Source organism: Centruroides vittatus, unplaced genomic scaffold (genome assembly GCF_030686945.1).
Source record: "Centruroides vittatus isolate TY-2023 unplaced genomic scaffold, ASM3068694v2 scaffold_435, whole genome shotgun sequence".
In the NCBI taxonomy this organism is placed as follows: Eukaryota; Metazoa; Arthropoda; class Arachnida; order Scorpiones; family Buthidae; genus Centruroides; species Centruroides vittatus.
Window position 1 is genome coordinate 1,231,047 of NW_027122708.1, and position 21,562 is coordinate 1,252,608.

The window sequence follows — 21,562 nt, forward strand, 5'->3', positions numbered from 1 at the left end:
TTTTGATATTGGATGCTTCTAAGTGACAAGCAACTAAGCAAATAAACCAAATTGGCTGGATGGTCGAGTAGTTAAGTTGGCAGACTATCTCTCTGATGGACCTGGAATCGATCCGAATGGATAGCTACATTTCAGGAATTTTTCGGGGATGAACCGTTTGAATATGTCGGGCCCTATTCCATTGTAGATCTGGCTGAGTCCATAATGGGCTTGATAAGAAAAGACCTTCTTAGTCTCCACTGGGCAGAATTAAAAATTAAAAAAAAAAAAAAGCGAGTAAAGCAATGGTACAGTTCGTTTCATGAAACTAACTCCATCATTGCTTTACTCGCTTACCCTCTTGTCACTTATAAGCATGCACTATTTAGGAATCCGAAAAACTAGATTGTTTCAACGAAGAAAAATTCTCGCTATTATATTTTTTAATACATTTCATTGGGTTCTACTTTATCACGTTTCAACTTTCTTAAAAATGTGGAAATAATACTAAAATGACAGAGGATCACATTTTTCTCCCCGAGGAAAAGAATGAAAAGAACACAAGAGAAAAGAAGAAAAGAGCATATTAACTTATTTTGTTATTATTAATAATATAATAACAAATGTTTGTTGGTTTGTGATTTCATTTTTTGTGTTTCTTTCTCAACAGATGGCGGTACTTCATAACACATTGTAAAATTTATTTTTATTTTTATTGTTATTATTGATATGTTAATAGTAATAATCGAATAAGTATCGATGTCGAAGAAAATGCTTGAGAAAAACAATGCAATATTGATCAAGTAAATTCAAATGTAAAAGAGCAGTTGACACGCTTGAAGATCGTAATTCCAGACTTGAGCAACATCAAGTAAGAACTGCTTTGTCAACAATTACGGAAACTTTTACAAGATAATAGAATTTTTACACAAAACGTAGCTTATAAGGAAATTCAATAAATAAAGTTTTAAATCTATTATTGTCGTTATTAATATAATAATCTCCGTTTGTTGGACTCCGACCGACCTGCCTGGGACAAAAGGCAGGACCATTAACTAAATAGTTAATAGTTATTTAATAAATTTTATTATCTTATGTAGAACTAACGCAAGCATTCGACCGAACTGCTTCAATTTTTTATCACATTTAAGATTTTTGAAAAATAGTAATTTACTTTTTGAATTTATGAAATTGTCTTAACTCTTTCCAATATTGTTTGCTTACTTTACAGGATTAAACTGAATTGAACTTTGATACGAAACTACCCGTGGGTTCCAGATCGACTGTTTTGTCCACCGGGCATGCTTTGATTCCCATGGGTTGGTCAATATGAGTCGGTGTGATAGAGAACTCTGCCTTAATTAAACTAAATAAATACTGTTATAACAATTATTTGTATCGAATACCGGATGATCGAGGCGATTAAGGCATCAATCTTCCACTCTGGCGGTCCATGATCGAATCAGGGCGAGTCGACTTCCCATGAATTTTTCATGGATGTCTATCCCGGATATGTCGGGCCTTGTTCCTCGCCACCCGGTTGTCTCCATTATGTGTCTGGCCGAACCCATAATGGCTGTGGAAAGAGGCATTCTTAGTGTCCACACAGAAAAGAGATTTTAAAACATGTACTGATACTGATAGGAAGCAACTGAATGAAAAAATTCAAGAGTACAGTACTATGCGAGGATTGAGAGTCAAATGGAGTGGTGGCAGATATCAGCAAGAAGGAGGTGGAAAGGGCACTTAGAAAAATGAAAAATGGGAAAGCAACAGAAGCTGATCAGATCCCAGCTGAAGTATGTTTATATTGTATGGGATCTTATGAAAAAACTGTGGCAGTAAGAGCAGATACCAAATGAGTAAAGAAAAATATTTTGGTGCCAATTTATAGAGGAAAAGATGTCAGGAATATGGGAATTACAGAGGAATTAAATTGATATCGCACTCAATGAAGATCTGGGAGAGAATTGTGGAAGGAAAGTTAAGGTACGAGACAGCTACAGGTGAGGAACAGTTTGGTTTCATGCCGAGAAGCGGAACAACAGATGCGATCTTTGCTTTAAAGCGGCTGATGGAAAAGTGGAGGCTGGAAGACCTTCACATGGTATTCATAGACCTAGAGTAAGCGTACGACAGGGTGCCTAGATGGGAGGTATAGAGATGTATGAGAATAAGGGAAATACCAGAAAAGTAAGTAAGACTTGTAAAGAAAATGTATAAGGGAGCAATGACTCAAGTAAAGAGTGGTATAGGTATGATAGAGGGATTTACTGTGAGAGTAGGACCGCATCAGGGCTCATCCCTAAACCCGTTTCGATTTGGTGATGGATGTATTAGTGGAAGATGCGAAGAGCAAGGCACTGTGGTGTGGCTGTCAGCCATATTGTGTTTTTTTTTTTTTGTTTTATAGTTCGTAAGTTCTAATTATATATATATATATATATATATATATATATATTTTTTTTTTTTTCTTTCTTTCTTCCTCCTTCGTTTCTACTTTCTTACTTCCTTTCTTCTTCCTTCGTTTCTACTTTCTTACTTCCTTTCCTTTGTCTCAGCAATTCATACGTAAACTGTCACCGCTTGAGGGAAAGTATTACCCTTTCCAAGAATCATCAGTTAAACAAAGAGGGAGAAGATTAATACTTTCCCGAATTTGGGGAGATAGACAAAGGAAGTATAAGCCCAAAGCAGCGTAACAGTGGACAGTAGTCACTTTTGGATTGGACCTCGAGGAAGACAGACGTTGGACGCATCGCTCCAGACCCGAAAGAGGGTGAAAGAGAGAAGACCGCAGCCAAGAGGCAGAGAACCTGAAAAGACCAGGGAGAGAAAGAGATACGAAGATCCATAGGACACTAAGAGAGAGAGAATCCAGACATAGAACCGCTCGTTTATTAGAGAAAGAGGGAGAAAGAGGTACGAGAATCGTTAAGGACATCGATCAGACAACTTGGACCCGGGTACTTACTACTTTCTTTCCTATCGTTCCCTTGCTTTCCTAAGTGTATCCTTTTCTTTTCATTATTATTTTAAGCTAGATGTAAGTTTCGTTTTAAGTTAGTCATTAAGTTTATTCGTTTGTTCTTTGTTACGCGCGCGTGTGGAATCACCTGTAAAAATAATAGGAGGCGACTCACTCACCTGCAAAGATATAGAAGAGAAATTCTGTCGAGTTGGGATCCGTGTATTAAAAGAACCGCGTTCGGAGGAAATAAAAAGGAATATTCATTGTGTGAATTTTTATCTCTGCGTCGTTATTTGTAACCGCTACTCGCGAACCCACAAAGATCTCCTTCCGAACAACCACAGTGGATTATGCCGTTTGCGGATGACATTGTTCTTTTTGCTCTTTCCGCCCTGTGGGCGCTAAGAGGGCCTCTTATAGCAAGCCCACAATAAGGCGGCCAGGTGGTGAGGGGCGGACCCGACATATCCAAAAAATTCCTGCGTATTTTTCGACCCGTCCGGAATTGATTGCGGGTCTCCCAGAGCAGTAGACTGCCACCTTGACCGCTCGGCCATCCGGCCCCTAAACATTGTGCTGTGTGAAATATTCTAAGATAAGGTAGAGAAGCAGAAGATCATGAAGATCAGTAAAGCAGACAGTATATATGACAGCTGGTGGAGGGGATGAGAGTTGTATACAAATCCAGGGTAAAAAGTTAACAGCTTCCAAATTTAAGTATCTTAGATCATATGTAGCAAGTGATGGAGGAATGAGTGCATAAATCCAGTATAGAGTTCAGAGTGAACTGGAGAAAGATGAGAGAGATGCTGTGTAATAATAAGCTGCAAAATGAAAAAGAAATTACACAAAACTGTGGTAAGACCTCCAGTGATGTACAGTGCTAAGACATAGGCAATTACAAGAGCCCAGGAAAAGAAAATGGAGATAGCGGAGATGAGAATGCTGAGATGGCTGTGTTGTGTGACAGACAGTTTGTTTGTTTTGTTATGGCTATGGTTTCTCCAACGGGATCCCGGCTGTTTTTTAATCCAGGAAATCCCGCAAATTTCTTAAAATTTCACTTTTTTCTTATGTTGTGTTAAAGATGAGGAAATTTTGCAAATAGAAAGTATAATTAAATTACTTATAAAATAAAATCGAATGATTTAATTATTTTTCATTTTAAAAATACCTGTAATTAATTTTACCTGGGAAACAGTTCACTTTTTCCCCGGAATCCCGAGATAAGCAAAAAACCGGGAAATGAGAAACTCTAGTTATGGCAATGCAACACTTGGGCCATGCCTTCCGGGAGGTCTTTTTTTAAGGGTAAACTGTCCCTATTCATGTGTTAAAGACGTGTAGAAAACCCGGAAAACTCCACGTGGCCAGCCCGTCCACAACCGAACTAGCAGTGTGTAGGGAACGGAACCGCTTGACTACTAGTGGGCAGTGACGGACAGAATTAGGAATGATTATATAAGAGGAACAGCAAAGCAAATCCTATAAATAAGAAGATACAGGAAAATAGATTAAGATGGTTGGACATGTAAAGAGAAGTGAGGACTGTGTTGGAAAGAGGATTGGGAAGTTGGAAGTGATAGGAGGAAGCGGAGAAGACCGAAACTGAGATAGAGACAAGGTAACAGAGGATTTGGGAGAGAGGACGCCCTGGATAGAGAGAGAATTGAAGACAGATTAAAGATGAGAATGCTGATCCCATAAAAACACGGGAAAAGCAAAGACAAAGAAGACATACTGGGGATGGAAACAATCAAACCAAATGTTTACGGCGTTTCATAGTAACTCGTATGCAATATACTTAAGTGTAGAATTTGACATTTCCAGTTTTGTGTAAAATTTAAATATCATCATGTGTGTGGAGTTCTTGATAGACTGTGCGGAATGAAGATTTAACTACGGCGTCTGATAAATTTGGCAACTGTAATTCGTATCTCACTGTATAGGAGAATCTCTTACTGTCCGAGTATCCACGCAATCTTTCATTTACCAAATTACAATTTATCCAAAATATTAACATCAATTTGGAGAAAAAAATTAATTTTCACAGAATGTTAAAAGATTTCATCACCATAACAGTGGATTTAAAAATAAAATGTTTATTTTTATAATAAACGTATAATAATTATTAAGAAATTTTCAGTTTACAAGTATTAAACGTCAACTGAAAAATAGCGAAATAAAATAATTTCATTATTTATAACATTATTCCTTACAGTAAATATTTAGGAACGACTTTGAAAATAATTAGGACTAATTTCTTTCGCTATTTTATTGGAAGACAATAAAATAAAAACTTTCACAAAACCCCGGATACTTGCAAATTTTTCGATTCATCACTAGAGATATAATGTTAATTTCATGAAAATTTGTTCAAATTTTGCGACTTTGTAATGTTTCTTCTAAGATTCTCATGATGCTAATCGTACTCGAAATTTTGTTTTATTTTTTTAAATTCTACAATAAAGCAATGAAATAAACTCCAATTATTTGGATTGCCCTTGGTTAAAAATAAATAGGCATGTATGTATATACATGAAGAGTAATATTTTTTAATGTAAAAAATAAACTATATCTGTATGTACTGTACGTACAGTACATTTTCACATTTAATTTGCCCACAATTATGTACACAAAAGGGATGCTATAATAGTAAAAAAAAAAAATCACTGAGCAAAAGTCCAATTAAAATAAATTCTTCACGCTTTCGCGCCTTGTTTATCCTCTTTGGTTCCAATTTTAGTACTTGCGTCCGAAATTTTATTACATCAAAAATTACTGAATATCAATTACAACCACCCTAGGAACCAGCCGAAATAGCTCAGTTGGGAGAGCGTTAGACTGAAGATCTAAAGGTCCCTGGTTCGATCCCGGGTTTCGGCAGACGAGTTATTTTGTTTTTTTTTCATTCTTTGCTAATTAACGTAAGTTTTTCTCAATTTTTGTACGTTAATTTTATTTTTCGTATTATACACGTGATTATAATATATGCATATTCGTTTATAAGTGCTCATGCTGCCATCTATCGGAAAATATATAGTAGTGATCATTCCGTAATAAGACGAATCACACTAATATTTTCATATTTATTTATTTAGACATAGACAAGCTTTAACATAGACAGTGAAATGCACATTCATGTTGGTTGAAGTTCTGATTCCTATGTTTCGATGGAAATGTACATCAACCTGCAAATGTGATGATGGTAATTTACAGGGAAAGTGACTTACATTAATATACACAATAAACATACTAAAAATAGTGAGATAACCTGTGTATACACTCGTTTCCTCTCACTTTTATTCCTCGAATTAAAATTTTTTTTCCAAAAAATTCAATTTTTTTTTCTTTTGACAAAATAAATTTGAAACAATGATTGTATATATGAATTAAATCAATTAATAAAAATTTATAAATTTTTTTTTGAATGAATACAGATTCTGGTTTTATCCAATTTCACAAATTTCTTCAATATATATAATATTTACATTATATTTTCAAATATTTCATTTTGTGCAACAATCCATTGCATTTTAAAACGATATTTGGAAAAACGTGTCCCCCTTTTTTTTTATAACAATGATATAATGTCAAAGAGTATCATTTGTTGAAAATTGTGCATTTCAGAAAAAAAGTTGTAAAAACAAAGCAACACAAGCATTAGAATTATCTTTAAACAAGTGACAAAAATACAATTATGATAATATTTATAAAAAGTCTCTTTTGATGTTTTAAAACAGTAATGAGTCATTTTTATAAACAAATTCTGTTTGTTTGCCTATTAAAATATTCTCAAATTAGTTTTTTCTTTCAATTTTTTTCTTTCTTTTTTACAGTTCTCTTACTAATATATTTGCTAATGATGTCTACAATGTGAGGTCTGTGTTCCAACATCTTTAATACTTGCAACTTTGCTTCTCCTACCTGGTCTTGTACGATTTTACTCCGTTGGAGATTACCCTATTTGATAAAATATAACATTATTATTATTAATGTGACATTGTAATTACATTTAAACCTCTAATTATAATCGAGAACAATAAATGAACATAAGTTATAGTATTATAAATTAATGTTCTGCTAAATTTATCATCATAATGTTAGAGAATAATGTTGATAATGATGATTAGATCCAAATAAATATGAATTTATTTGGTATATCTACAGATATACCAAATAAATTCATATTTAAGTAATTTCTTTTACACATTAATTTAATAATTGATATAAAATGAGTGAAAAACTATTAGACTATAGCTAACAGGTTAGATTTATAAGTAATTAAAAAATTATTAAAACAATATGCTATATTTCAAAATTATGTATAAATCTAGAAACTTCAGAAAATAATTTCAAAATGTTGAAAAGTAGAAATTTCTTTTAATGAATAATAAAACAAAATAAATAAATAAATAAAGTATTTTAAGGCTTTGGAGATATAATACTTGTCCTTCAGGAACACTATTAACACAGAAACAAAAATAAAATGTCTCCATAAACACATTGGAATCATTCTTATGTTAAATTAATGTTAAAAAATATGAATTTCAAAAATAAGTAAACTAATGTAATTATTCCATCTTCTCTCCTGATGTCATTTATCTTTATATTAAATTATTTTTGCTTCTATAATTTAGGGGAAAGAGAGAGACTTGATCCCCATTTTCTTATTTTTTGCTATAAGTTTTTTTTTAAATAATTGACATGTAGTCTTCATATTTTGTCAAAATATAGCACAGTTATTGTACTTTTGTATATTATATCATCAATCAGGACATTTCTGATAGATACAGAGTTATTTTATAAAAACAAGGACAAGAAAAATAATCAAGTCTCTCCATATTATGGGAGCCTTGATCATCTCCACTGGGTGACTTGACCCCAGGGATCAAATCTCCAGGTTCTTCAATGTTTAAATAAAACCACAAGTAATAAATATAATGAACATGACTGTATTGTCTTAATAACCATTGGATTAAAACAGTTAACTTTCTTAAACATGAAAAAAAAAACTTTTAAAAACTTCACAAGAAATTAAAAGCCACAATTAAATAGCCTACACATAAGGGTTTTATCCTTAGTATTATTCAACGTTAAAAATAAACAAAGATTAGGAAAAACAAAGCATCCTACACACTTATTGTATACCTTGAAAACTGGATAGGTAACTTTTTTATAATTTGATAAAAGGCCATTTCACCAAAATCTTCATTTTCCGGAAATTGAAAGTTTTATCATCTCTTTCAAGCAAGTTTAATCTTGAAATCACTTTTTCTCCCATTATCTGGCCAACATAACAATGAAGTTTACTTTTTTCCAGACACAAAGTTTACAATAACCTAATCACTCACTGCTGGTCACTGATACTGACTAATAAGTCATCAGTATCTGCTTCTGATTTACAGCCACTGTCCACGAATACCTCATTGTCATATTCACACTCAGATAATGTTGGTACTACCACATCTTCAGAAAAGCTTGAACATTCATTCTTTTAGGCATTTTTTAGTTTTTATTTTTAATTCTTAAGTTGGCTTTATGCTCTTTTTCTAATTTCTGATCTTTGTTCTATGCTCAAGTTTCAATACAAGTTTTCTGATGTATTTATTAGAATTTTCTCTGTGCCTGCTCTCTGCTTCTTGAAATTGTCCCAGGCACAACTTTAGAATGAAGTATTATAATTTCAATAGTAGTGAAACTGCTAATAGAAATGGAAAGCTGGCTATTGTTTCTCATTGGTGATTATTGCAGTTCCCACTGGGAACTATCACTTTTATATGGATAATATGAAGTTGAACAGTTTGTAAAACTTCATTAGTTTCTTGTTGATTTTCCAATAATGATGATGGTGATGGTGGTTTTCCAAGTTTTTGCACTCAGTAACATATACCAACAAGAAGTCTTCACCAGTAAAAATATTTCAGTTTACAGGCAAGATACCTATAACTCTGAACTTGCTTTCAATGTTTTATAGAGTGAATAGTAAAGGGAAAGCATGAGATAGTCATACTGCAATCTCATTGTCAATGCATGTCTTGGATGTGAGCAATCATCCAAGAAATGATAAAATGAAATCCAATCATTGAGCAATGTTACAGAAATCCTTTAGAGAACCAAATACACTCCTGTGTAGGGACTGCAAATTGTGAGAAGTGTGAAGGAGATAGAGTGAAAAGAATTATGTTATGTTATGGCTTCAAGATTAATATGGCTCTGGTGATTGTTCATTATTATCAAAACATTTCTTTTCTGGAGTAGCCCTTATATGTTTTTGAAAGTGTTCCAAAAATTTTACAAAATTTAGAGAGGTCGTCTATCTACTCTCATAAATAACACTGATTATTCCTGATGGACTATTATCAATCATTTAGTGTTGCCACGCTTGCAGAGAAAGACCATATAAGGAGGAATATAAGGTTTCCAACTGTGTTGAGTGCACAACAAACAATTACTGTCCCTTAACATTCTCCTGAACTTATTTTGTTGATTTGTTTTCTCCCTCTGCATGCTATTCTTTAGCTTATGAAAATCAAGTCTCATTAATGTTCCAAATTGTCTCTGGCACAATTTCAGTTTTGGAGTATATTTAAATTAGCAAAGAATTTGGACATATTATTCCTGTTAAAGCTAGAGGCTGTCATAAGATTTATTGCTTCTGGTATTCATAGAGATAAAGTGCCATCATGTTTCATGAAACAGAACATTTAGTCATAACTTGCTTGCTTACAAGTTTCCCCAATAATGCAGGTATTTTTCATTGCTACTTAAAGCAAACTCATAAACCAGTTGTTTTGCTTGTTTCTTTGCAAGACCATGTTGTAACCTGGTGGCTTCATGTAGGTAGTCTTTCAAAAACTTTTCTTCTTTCTTTGTGAAAATTTGGGACTTTTCGTAATTACAAGAGAAGGATATTTCATTCTAATGTGATCTTTGTGCATAAACATATTTTTTTTTTAACATGATCACATTTATTTCATATCTCTTAGCCGTATCTTTCTTCATTGTTGATAACGTAAAATTTTCCCAGTCAAGGTTACCAAAATACAAATTTTATATTTTCAGGCTCTGAGCAGGTCCACCCCCTACTACCCAAGTTCACATTAAAATATTTTTGAAAGAAAAAAAAGAAAGAAAGATAGAAATTTTTTCCTTTACAAACATATAAACAATAGAAGAATGTAAGTCCTAAGATGAATCATTTCTGGTTGGAATTGGACTAAACATTGCTTTTGATCTCTCTCACAATCTATGTTGAGCTCTTGTTACATTTAGCAACAGGTGAGCTGAGTGAGTGAACACTTAGAATCTGAGAACAAGGAAGTGACCAATCAGAATAGGTGATTGGGACAGAAAATAAAAACTTCAAATTTCAAGAACATGATGGCTTTCCCCAAATTTTCTAAGTGTTAGATCATTTGTGTATATGTGTCTTGTGTCTATCTTTATCTCCATTTCCCTTCTTTGGATCACCTTGGATCAACATCTTCCTATCACTGGATGTCAACCACACTGTCCTGGAAATGTCAAGATGTCAGAAGAATGCTCATTTGCTAACAAGAGACACTCCTTCATTTGAGACTATCTTGGAGAGAAGAGGAAGACCTTGAGGCCACCACTGACTTTGAACTTCCAAGATTATGGAAATCTTGTGAGCTCCTTTCATGTCAAATAAATGGTTTCTTGTAACTGTTGAGTCTGTCTCAGTGCCAGTTGCACCCACATATAAGCGTTTACCTCTCTGTCTGTCCTGACCTTGGATACCTCCTATTGGCAGAGTCAATATTATGCTTGTAAGATAAGCAAAATAATAATACAAAATATGTTAAAAAATCAAACTTTGTTAGGATATAAAGAAAATTATTTAATATTTTTCAAAATAATCACACAAAAAAAAAATCACTGGAGAAAATGAATTGAAGCTATTTAAAAGAATAGAAAAATCAACTTCTTTCAGAGATAAAATTTTCTTTAATTTATCTTGTGAGTTCTATTGACTCATTTTCATTTTCTTTTTCAAAACTGAAACTGCTATTCTTCCACAACTATCCTATTTCTGAAATAATTTAGCTACCTGCTAAACTAAGGACATCAACTTGCTTTTTCTCCCAATCTAATTTCTAATGATTTTTTCTTTACTCAAAGTTGAAAAAAAACTTTAAAAAGAAAATCATTTGAATCAATAGAATTCATACAAAATGAATAAAAAAAAAAAAAAAATCTGCAATCGCTCAAAGAAACTGATTTTTCTGTTTCCTGAAATGAAAAATGATTAAAAAAAGTGTATTGAAGCTTACAAGGAAACAGCAGACGTTCATATATCTGATTCAAACAAAACTTGGTGAGCATATAGCCCTAAACACAAATAGTTCCCTGTCTAAATAATAGGACCCACTTCTCAAGCATTTCCAAAAAAGGGCCTCTGAAAATTGAGTGTTAAGCTTGTAAATCTAGAAGTTTTAACTACCTAGGAATGGCAGTAACCAAGCAGATAAGGTTCTAGATGCTGGAGCTACATGATATGGGTTTGATCCTTTGCAACTTTAGTTTTTTTTTTTTTTTTTTTTTTTTTTAATGTGTAACATAGTTATTTTATTATTTTACCATATCACTAGCATTATTATTACTATTTGTATTCCTCATGTTTAAAGCTTATAAAGTAAGATTAAAAATTGTGATGTCTGTTTAGCAAAAATGAGTTAAATCTTCAGATATTTCATAAAGATAATTACACATCTTTAAAAACATTAAAATTCCAGTAAATAACTTTAATAGATTGAAAACATTTGTCCATTAAAATTATTTACTGGAATTTTAAGGTTTCTAAAGGTGCATAATTATCATATTTATACATGTTCAGTTTTGTGTAAAAGGTGAAAAGAATAATTAGTACAGTGTCAATTACTGGTACAAGTTACCCTGTCTTTTGTAATGTTTTATGTTCATTTATTTTATTATTATTAAACTCTTATGGTCTTTTAGTGAAGGATTATAATAATCCTCAGGCAATCTTTCAGTCACTTGCATTTATTTGAACACCACATAAATCTTACAAAGACAAACTGAAAAAACCTAGGAAAAGAAGAAAACCATCAAAAACTAAAAAGATGGAAAAATGACAATAACTAACGTGAGTGTAAATTTGGATCTATTTCCAATTTTTATTGGAGGATGAGTTTTTTTGTTATGAAACATTTAAAATCAATGTTCATAGTAAATTCATCAGATGAAACAAAAAAGGTTTTATTGTATTTTCACAGAATGATTGGCATCTGCATAAAAACAGGGAAGACCAGCATGCCAGTTAAACTGTGACTAAAATATAAAATTAATCAGATCTAATGAAACTAGTTGTTAATTAAAAGTTAAAGAAAACATTCTTCCAAGTACTGTACAGTACAGTAAAAAAATAACATTGTAATTTGATAGACTTAAAATCAGGAAGAGAGTTTTCGTTTACAAGACAATTAAAGACTTATTGACATTAGTAGTAGTTAATCAGTGTGGGCTATACCTGACCATCTACCTTGACCTTAAAGATAACACCTTTTTCTCAAATTTCACACAAAATTGTTAATGGGTGTAAGCTGAGATAATTTATAATGCGTTTCTTAAATTAAATATATTTATTTTTGCATTTTGAATCAAATATCAATAAAATACACACACACACAACACACACCACCAAAAAAAAAAAAAAAAAACAAACACTTTTGGAATTCCGGGAGTATTTAAGTCCTTGGAAAGAAGACAAAATGAAGAAATTAAACATATAATTGTAGTTTTTGATGTAATGCTGATAGTTTCACAGTTTTAGAATAAAAATGTTCATTTTTTTTTAATGCACCCTCTAGAAAGAAATGTATAACCTCACTTAAGCTGGCATGCCAGTTTTTACTATACGGAAGTATCTGATTTTGTGGTCTCCCCTGGATAGATCGATATGTCAGTCATTGCACAAAAATATGGAAATTTTTCTTAGCATCATTGATAAAGAACTGTTTAATTTGATTTTTAACTTATTTGCAACAGAATATATAAATACTGAATGTTTTAAACTAATTGTTAAAAAACTGAAAGTTCATCTTTCACTACAACCAAAGTTATTCCTGTGAGGGGTGTTTTTAAAGAGCAATAAGGAGATTTAAAGACAGTAGTGCCCAAGTATTTGGCAAATATCTAACATTTACCAAAATATTGCAAATTCAGTACTTTGCTATATAAAATGTTAATCAGTTGAAAGGTTTGTTTCTAGAATTATATCCAAAGCATTACAAAAACAATTTGGCAAAAACCCAATGATGTATCTTTAAAAATTTTAGAAAAATTTCTGCTACTTTTGAATTAGTAGAAAAAAATGTTAAGGATATTACAGGATATTACAGAAAAAATGTTAAGGATATTACAGAAAATATTACATAAAAAGAAATTAATAATAAAGTTGCTGCTTCCAAGAGGGGAAAAATGTTAAATAAAAAACTGCTAGACAATTTAAGTGTGAGTGTTTAACATGTAATTCTCATACATACAGTATGTTCACAATTTACATTGTATAGGAAAGATTAAGAACAAAAAGGCACTAAGTCATAAAAATAACTTTTACTGTCAATAACTGATATGCAATTTATGTGAGGATACTACATGTAGTGAATTTTTTAGCAAGTCATATAATAATGAAAATATTAGTCATTGTTGAAAAAATTTAATTGTCCAGAAACTATTATTCTCACATAATATTTAGACCAATATTTTGTTAAGGTATATTTCTTATAGAATATGACTATACATGCCCAACTATAAACCTAATAAGCCAGATATTTTATAAAAAAATAATTTCATAAAGAAGTTTTAAAGTTTTGTAAATTTGTTTTATTATTTCAAACTTATTTGATTCTTCATCAAGCTGAAAAATGATAGATTTTATTTTTTATATGTAAAAAATAATTTGTACAAAAAAGTAAATATTTACCAAAGAATACTTTTGCTTTGACAACTATATGTTCAAGTTGTAAATTGTAAATAATAAATATTAATTGTAGCAATAATTGTGTTACTTTTTATGATCTCGATATCAATATTTTATTACAGATTACATATCCATAAACCAGTGAATAAGCAAAAAATATAAACAATTAAAAATGTTTTCAAAAACAAAAACATCAAAATTATTACCTAAACTTTCAGTCTTATCTGACTTAATATTGATAACCACAATTAAAATAATTGTCTAAACACTGTTTTCAGGACAAACATTTTCTAAACATCTAAATACTATACTTTAATGATAGGTGCTTTTGCACCTATCATTAAAGTATAGTATTTAGATTTAATAATTTGTATATTCATTCTCCTTTATAAATGCAATTTATGCAGTTTTTATTTGTGTGCAATATAATGAACAAAAATAATGGATTATATTATAACCATAATTAAAATATCTAAAAACTGAAAACATAATTACCTTAATTAAATCACTAATTTTATTAAGGACTCTCTCTTCATCTCCATTCAACGGTTTTGATTTCCAAGCTGGTGGATTATTTTCAACAAAGTCCAGAAGTTGGGACAGCCTGTTATATACAGAATCTTCTAATTCAACCTATCATATCAATTAAATAAATATTTTTAGCTATAATCATTAAAATGGTGTTATACAATCAAAAATGTAATAAAAATACTAACAACTTCATCCATTTGGGTTGTTAAATGATACATTTTCCAACCATTAGCTTTCTGCAAAACACCTTTCTGATTTACCAAATCATTCACTGTTTGCCTTTTTTCTTCTATGAAATGAAATTATTTATAGTATAATATATTTTAAAATGTATATAATACAATAGTATTTCATTAAATTAAATACAAATATCATATCAAATTATTTATGACTTTTAATAATATAGTACATTTAAAAGTTTATTATTAATAATTTAACTAGACAATAGTCTCTGATGTCCTCAATTGGCCAATATTTATTTTCAAATTTGAAATTTTAAGACTAATACTAAAACACACAAAGACAAACACATGCATTCACACATACATTGTTGAATACAGCATGTGGTTGAGGATTATTGCAAAAATAGTATATGATAAAATCATTCCATTTGTTTATGCACTAACATTCAAAATATTTCCTTTGGAGACATAACTGCTTCCCAAACCTGTAATAGCTATTTGAAGGCTTTGAAGTTAAGTTGTCAGATCACACCTGTATTCAGGGTGTAAAATGTTGGGAAAACCCTGGCTCCAGGGTGGAATCTTTGATTTAGACAACAAGTTGTAATTGGGCACACTCATATGTAGACTGTAGGCTGGGTGATGAAGTGTTTCCCACTTGTAATCAGTCAAAACATTTTTACTTTAACATAAAAATCTTTGATCTACATTGTAACTTGATCAGAAGCAGTTTTGTTTGTTGGCCATTACAATGGAGTTGACTCAAGACTGAAAATTAGTGACTTTTTTATGATTTTAAATTGAATGATTTTTAACTGAAATCCAAGCACTCCTTTATTTGTAAGACACTTTCTCAGATTTTATGCTCCATCTCTTTTGCAGATGTTTTGATGATTTGGTAAGTTTTGACGTGGCAGGATTACTCTGAAAGACAAATGATTGCCTTACAATGGCAGTCTTAGAAGAACAAGTGAAGTGTGTTAAGTTTATGGTAAGAACAAATCCACATGTAATATATATAGATGTAGAATTCAATACCAAACGATTGCCAGATTATCTCACTATACTAATGCTACTAATTAATAATTAAAAGTCAAATAATTATTATAGTCCAATGTAATCTGGCAATCGTTTGGCATTAATATAAAAATTGGGTTAATGGATATTTATATTTGTGGATAGAGTTCAGTCTAGGTATTGAATCAGTATCAATATATAAGTTATTAAGCTTTAAGCTACATGTCAGGAATGTGTCATGTAAATAGGATCCTGTCGAATCAGCAGAAAGAGGCTTATATAGAGGAGATGGTGCTACATGATCTGAAAAATAGGAAATCAAAGCATGCTTGGGAGATCATGACTGATGATGAAACATAAATCTATCAGTTTGACCTGGAAACAAAGTAGCAATCAAGATGTTATTTGGGTGTTCCTGGACAAGCTATCACCAGCAAAGGTAAAATAACTCAGAAGTGTTGACTGCCTTGGCCAAATTTGGCAATCATGTTGCAATTGTATGCCTACAGGATTGTCACTGCCAACTGATATGTTACTACTTGTCTATTATAAATCTTCCAGGAAATATCTGTTTGAAATTTCCAAAGACCAGACTTTAGGGTCTCTTGTTTCTCCATGACAATGTCTCTATGAAAACAATGGATTTCATGGTTGAATTAAATATTCAACTAGTAAACCATCCATCCTATAAACCAAATCTGATATGTTGTTATTACTTTGATGTTAGCAGAATGCAATTTCTGTTTACAGAATGCATGTGAAAGCATCTCAGAAATCTACTAACTTGATTACTTCTACAGTTGATTTAAGAAGATGAAACACCACATAGAATATAGTGGAAAATACTTTGAAGATATGACAGACATAATTTACATGTGATGTAAGCTGAATTCCATTTATTTTATATGATGGACAGTTTGTATATATCCGGTAACCTTCAGAGTTACTAAAATGAATATTGGATAGATATAGGGAATTGTTTAAGACCATCTGTTCAGGAATAGAATATCTATATTACATTGTATTATTTGCAGTTTTATCAAATTAAATAAATTATTTTTATCTGATTCAGAAAAATTCATAGCACAATTATAAAATTCTTAAATTGGAAAAATGATCTGTTCAATAAAAAAAAATAAAATAAAATAGCAGTAGTACACATCAAAAACTAAGATTAACTATAAAATAATTACAATGATTTATGGCTGAAACTATTTAATAAAAGGCAGGTTTTTTTTATTAAACAGTTTCATAATCTGTCATCTACATATGATAAACAGAATTATAACTTTACAACTTTGCTAAAAAAAATGTTATTACTTAAATAATCATAACAGATCAATATGCTAGCATAAACTAATATTTTATGATTTAATTTTTCTTTTACTTCTTTTAATCCTTATTTGTATCAGCTGCATTAGTATTTAATAATAAATATTGTACAGCATAAATAAAAATCTTCAAACACTTTCAATTTTTAATATTTTTATATACATTTTCACAAACAACAATAAATTCATAATGCTTAAAATTATACACTAAGACAAACTATACTAATTTATTGACATGTTATACAAGGTAAAATCAAATGATCAGTTTTCATTTAGAAGACAGAAATAATTTTTTCTTTATTTTACATAATTTTTTGTATTCTATATCTTAAAATATTGAAAAAATGAAAAAAATTCAATTATAAAACATGTCATTATGAATTAAAATTATGAATTAAAATTAAATTAAAATTAATTCAGAAATATTGAATTAATTAATATATAGATATTATCTCATTTCTAAACACACTAATATATACATAATATAAAATCTGTATTAAATTCTTTTTATGTTGCAGTGTGAATTTTATTTGTTTTTACTATAGTTAAATACATGTAAAGATATTTAGGATCAGTATGTGTTAATAAAACAAAAATTTATTTTAAATAAATAGTGTTGATTGGCTATTTGCAAGATGGATATTTAGGAAAGAACTACATAATGTAAAAATTTCGATTAAAAAATTAAGAAAGTAAATTTTAAAAGATAAAGTAAAACCATCACAATTTAACCAGATGCATCACCATTATAGATGGTGATGCGCATCTGTTTACATTATAAATGTAATAGAAATTGTTTTTGTCTTGAACAACTATAAACAAGAAATTAATTAGAAAAGTATTTAATAAGTATACAACTACAGTATAGCATCGATTATCCGACCCCCGATTAACCGACCACGTTCTAGTCAGCAAATTCAAATGTCCGCTAGTGATGTGGCGCTACAATATTTGGTTATGTCTTGGCTACTTTAATATTATTTTTATTAAATTTTTGCATGTTTTAGCTGGCAGCACTGGCTCGACCATGAAAGAGGCTAGTATTTAAACCAGGCCTAATACACTATACTAATAAAGTATTTTTTCATACTTTTCAGTTATCCAACCAACCCCAGTCCCCAATTAAGTCGGATAATCGATGCTCTACTGTACTAACAAAATATAACTTATATCACATTTTAAACCATTTTAAGTTGTCCATTAAAGCTTTGAAGCATGATACAAATAATGGTGGCACTTCTGGTTTGCTGACTGCAATGTCAGATTTGTGATAGGCATAATATTGATCACATGTCATAAATGAAACTGATTCTGATTGGCTGTGTGACAGTTTTTGATGCTTATTCTTATGTAGAGAGCTTTTACTTTTTATAAAAATAAAATTACAATGCTTACAATAATTATTAATCTCTTAAAAACTTCCCAATAACAAAGTTTCATGAATGTAATATAAAGCAATTCATCACAAAAAGTTTATATGTTATAGCTTCCAGAGGAAAAAATTAGTAGCATTTAATTTTTATAAACATAGTTAATTATCTTTTGTAAAATATATATTATTTGATAATGAAATAAGTAATTCTATATACCAAGTAATATTAATTATATCCAATTTAAAATTTATTTATCAAGAATAAAATATTTTAAAATGTAAATATATAGTATAGAGAAAAGTAAAAAAAATTTTACCTTTTGGTTTAACATCACTATATTTCAGAAAATGGTTATGACGAGATTTCCAAGTATGCTGATAACCACTCAGCAAAGACATAGTCGGTCGCTTACAAAAAGTAACCCATTTTACATTTTCTTCTTCTAAATTAAAAAAATTATTGTTTGTTGTTTATAAATAGGTTAATAATTAATTATTTCGTATATATATTAATTAATTATTATATATAAGAACAGTTAACTACAAACAATAGTTGACAACTGCTACTTTACAATTGATTAATATTAGACAAAAATAAAACACTGTTAAAACCTAACAAACCAGTGAGAAAATTGTTAGGTTTCAGCAGTGTTTTATTTTTGTCTAATATTAACCAGTTGTAAAGTAGCAATTATTAACTTAGAAATGGCTATGCTGGCCAAACATTACTGCAAACTCATCCTACGCCTTTGCCAAACTACTGCTAAATTGAACTTCCTTCTTCAACGTTGTACCATAGGCATCTTCCCAACCTCAATTTTCAACATCACTCTCCCTCCAGACTGTGCATCCATCCTCCACCAAGTCCACTTCATCTGACTACATCATACCATGAGACGTAAATATGTCATTCTCAAAGCAATCGTAGCTCTAGAAAATGACATCTATCGTCATAACCCTCAGTTACTTGCACACATTAATCAAAATATCATTGGCCTAGCAGACTGTTACCACCTGGTTATGTAAACTTCACAACAAGATTTTGAATTTACTTAGCAAGCAGAAGCACCCTATGTTGCTCTTTCACCACAACAGTGTCATATGTTTGGACAACATTATTCCTTCTGTATAAAACAAGCCACCAAATCCATCCCATCCTACACCCTCCACCTTCTATGAGAGTATCTGAGAATATCATCCCAGAAGTAAAACAACTCCTAAGAGGCATGGAAGAGCTACATAAAGAATTTTACTAGTGGAAAACGGTCTTTACCCTCAGGAATAAATGTGTTCATAGGCTCCAGGCATCCATTTGAAAATCCATTCAGGACACCAAAACATGGATGAACGCACTTGATATTGTTGCTGTAAAGGCTGACAAATCTAAGAACATCATACTGATGCACAGATCCATATACTGCAAGGGGATACAGGACTATATCCAGGACACTAGATGTTCTGTTGCACCCAATAACTACCCAAGAAAGTTACAGGCTAGAGTCGTTGACTCACCAACTCCTCCCTAGCAGGTATCCTCGAACTCTACCACGCAGCTGTCACTGCCCCAGCAACCTCACACATCTTCACCTTTGCCAAAGTTCACAAACCTGGCAACCAACTATGTCCTATCATAGACAAAGCATCATCACCCACCATACAACTTGAAAAGATCAAGTCCTTCATCATGCTAACTCTTTGGATTTAATAGGTCATATCAAAGAACTTACTATCCATGACAATCTTCACTTTTCATGGTCTTTGACTTCCAATTGCTATACCCTTCTATCCACATTGAACCTTGTTTCTGCTCCCTCCAGGATTTCCTTCCCTCCCATGTTAAGGGCCCCGACAAACACCATAAACACATACTGGAATTAACTAACCTTCTCTGCCATTCTCTGCTCATCCTTTTTCTCTTTTGAAGGAGAAACTTTCCTACAAAGTAAGTCCCTATGGGCAGCCCTTTATCAGGTTTGCTTTGCAAATTAGTAATACAGTACATCAACTAGAGACCTCCGTCCTTCCTGCCTTCACCAGCCACATTCACCTATACACCAGATATGTTGATGATATTTTAATAGTTTGGCAGGATAAATCCGTCATTTCGTCACAGATGATCAATCACAACCTCTTCAACCTTACTCCGTCTGAAACAGGATAACACCCACTCCATTCATTTCTTGGACCTCCAGATCACCAACAAACTGGGATGCCTCTCTACTCAGGTCTACAGGAAACCCACCCACCTCCCCATCTTCATCCCAGCCTCATTCCACAATCCTTTCATGTTCAAAATGGCAGTTTTCAGAGCCTTTTCCCATTCGTCTAGCAAACAGGAAAGAAAGAAAGAGCTACATACTATTACCCAATACACTACCCAGCATGGCTACCACTCACACATTATTAGAGGTCTTATACACAATCTTGCCAACTATGATTCCATCCAGCTAAATAAACCCTCTCAGGACAAAACAAAATTCAAGACCATCACTTACAACAAGTCCTTTGCCACACTTTACAGGGAAATTGCAAGAGGAAACAATTCTCATTTGGCTTTCTGCAGAAGTCTGACTATTGCATCTCTACTATGCACCGCCAAAAACCGTCCCAAAAAGAACCACCTGCCAGTTATTTACAGTATCTCTTATCATAGCCATCATTACAACCACCACCTGCAATACATATGTGCTATATTTTGACCACTACATATTTGTCTCAAGGAACATCAAACATCTATCAAAAAAGGTTTAAACAATACGGCTTTGGCTACATACGCATCTAACCCTGGCATCTAGGTGGACTTCCACGAGACACACTTCCTACATCATGAATCTAAACCATATGTGCTTAAACATCTAGAACAAGTGGAAATTTACAAGGCCACCCGCCATAATGCAGCCATTAACTATCACAACATTGACTCCTTTCCTACTGCCTGGAAGTCTTTCTACGAAATATAAACCTGCTTCCTCTCTTCTTACATCCTACACCCCTTCCCCTACACACATGTTCGGCAATCCCCTCTGTCTTTTCAGCAGTTTGCTGCCTGACAATGCCCGGTTTAACACAGGTGAAAACGTTCACATTTTGTGCATAATTTTCTCACTGGTTTGTTAGGTTTTAGCAGTGCTTTATTTTTAGAAACAATAGTTTTGTAATTTTAATTGAAAAAAAAAATTAATTCTATAATTTATGTTCATAATATTCAAAGAA

General features: G+C 31.6%; 1 protein-coding gene and 1 non-coding gene across 2 annotated transcripts in view; one reads left to right on the forward strand and one right to left on the reverse strand.

Annotated features, from left to right (window-relative positions):
* Positions 1–5,763: 5,763 nt before the first annotated feature.
* TRNAF-GAA (transfer RNA phenylalanine (anticodon GAA)) lies at positions 5,764–5,836 on the forward strand. Its single transcript has one exon. It is a non-coding gene; the product is annotated as a tRNA-Phe (tRNA).
* Positions 5,837–6,025: 189 nt separating this feature from the next.
* Sap130 (Sin3A-associated protein 130) overlaps positions 6,026–21,562 on the reverse strand; it is a 94,013-nt gene continuing 78,476 nt past the window's right edge. The window contains exons 18-21 of the mRNA XM_067287101.1: positions 18,667–18,792; positions 14,633–14,736; positions 14,412–14,549; positions 6,026–6,913 (exon numbers count right to left, since the gene is read on the reverse strand). Coding sequence (XP_067143202.1) covers positions 6,764–6,913; positions 14,412–14,549; positions 14,633–14,736; positions 18,667–18,792 — 518 coding nt within the window. The 3' untranslated portion in view covers positions 6,026–6,763. The remainder of the gene's footprint in view (positions 6,914–14,411; positions 14,550–14,632; positions 14,737–18,666; positions 18,793–21,562) is intronic.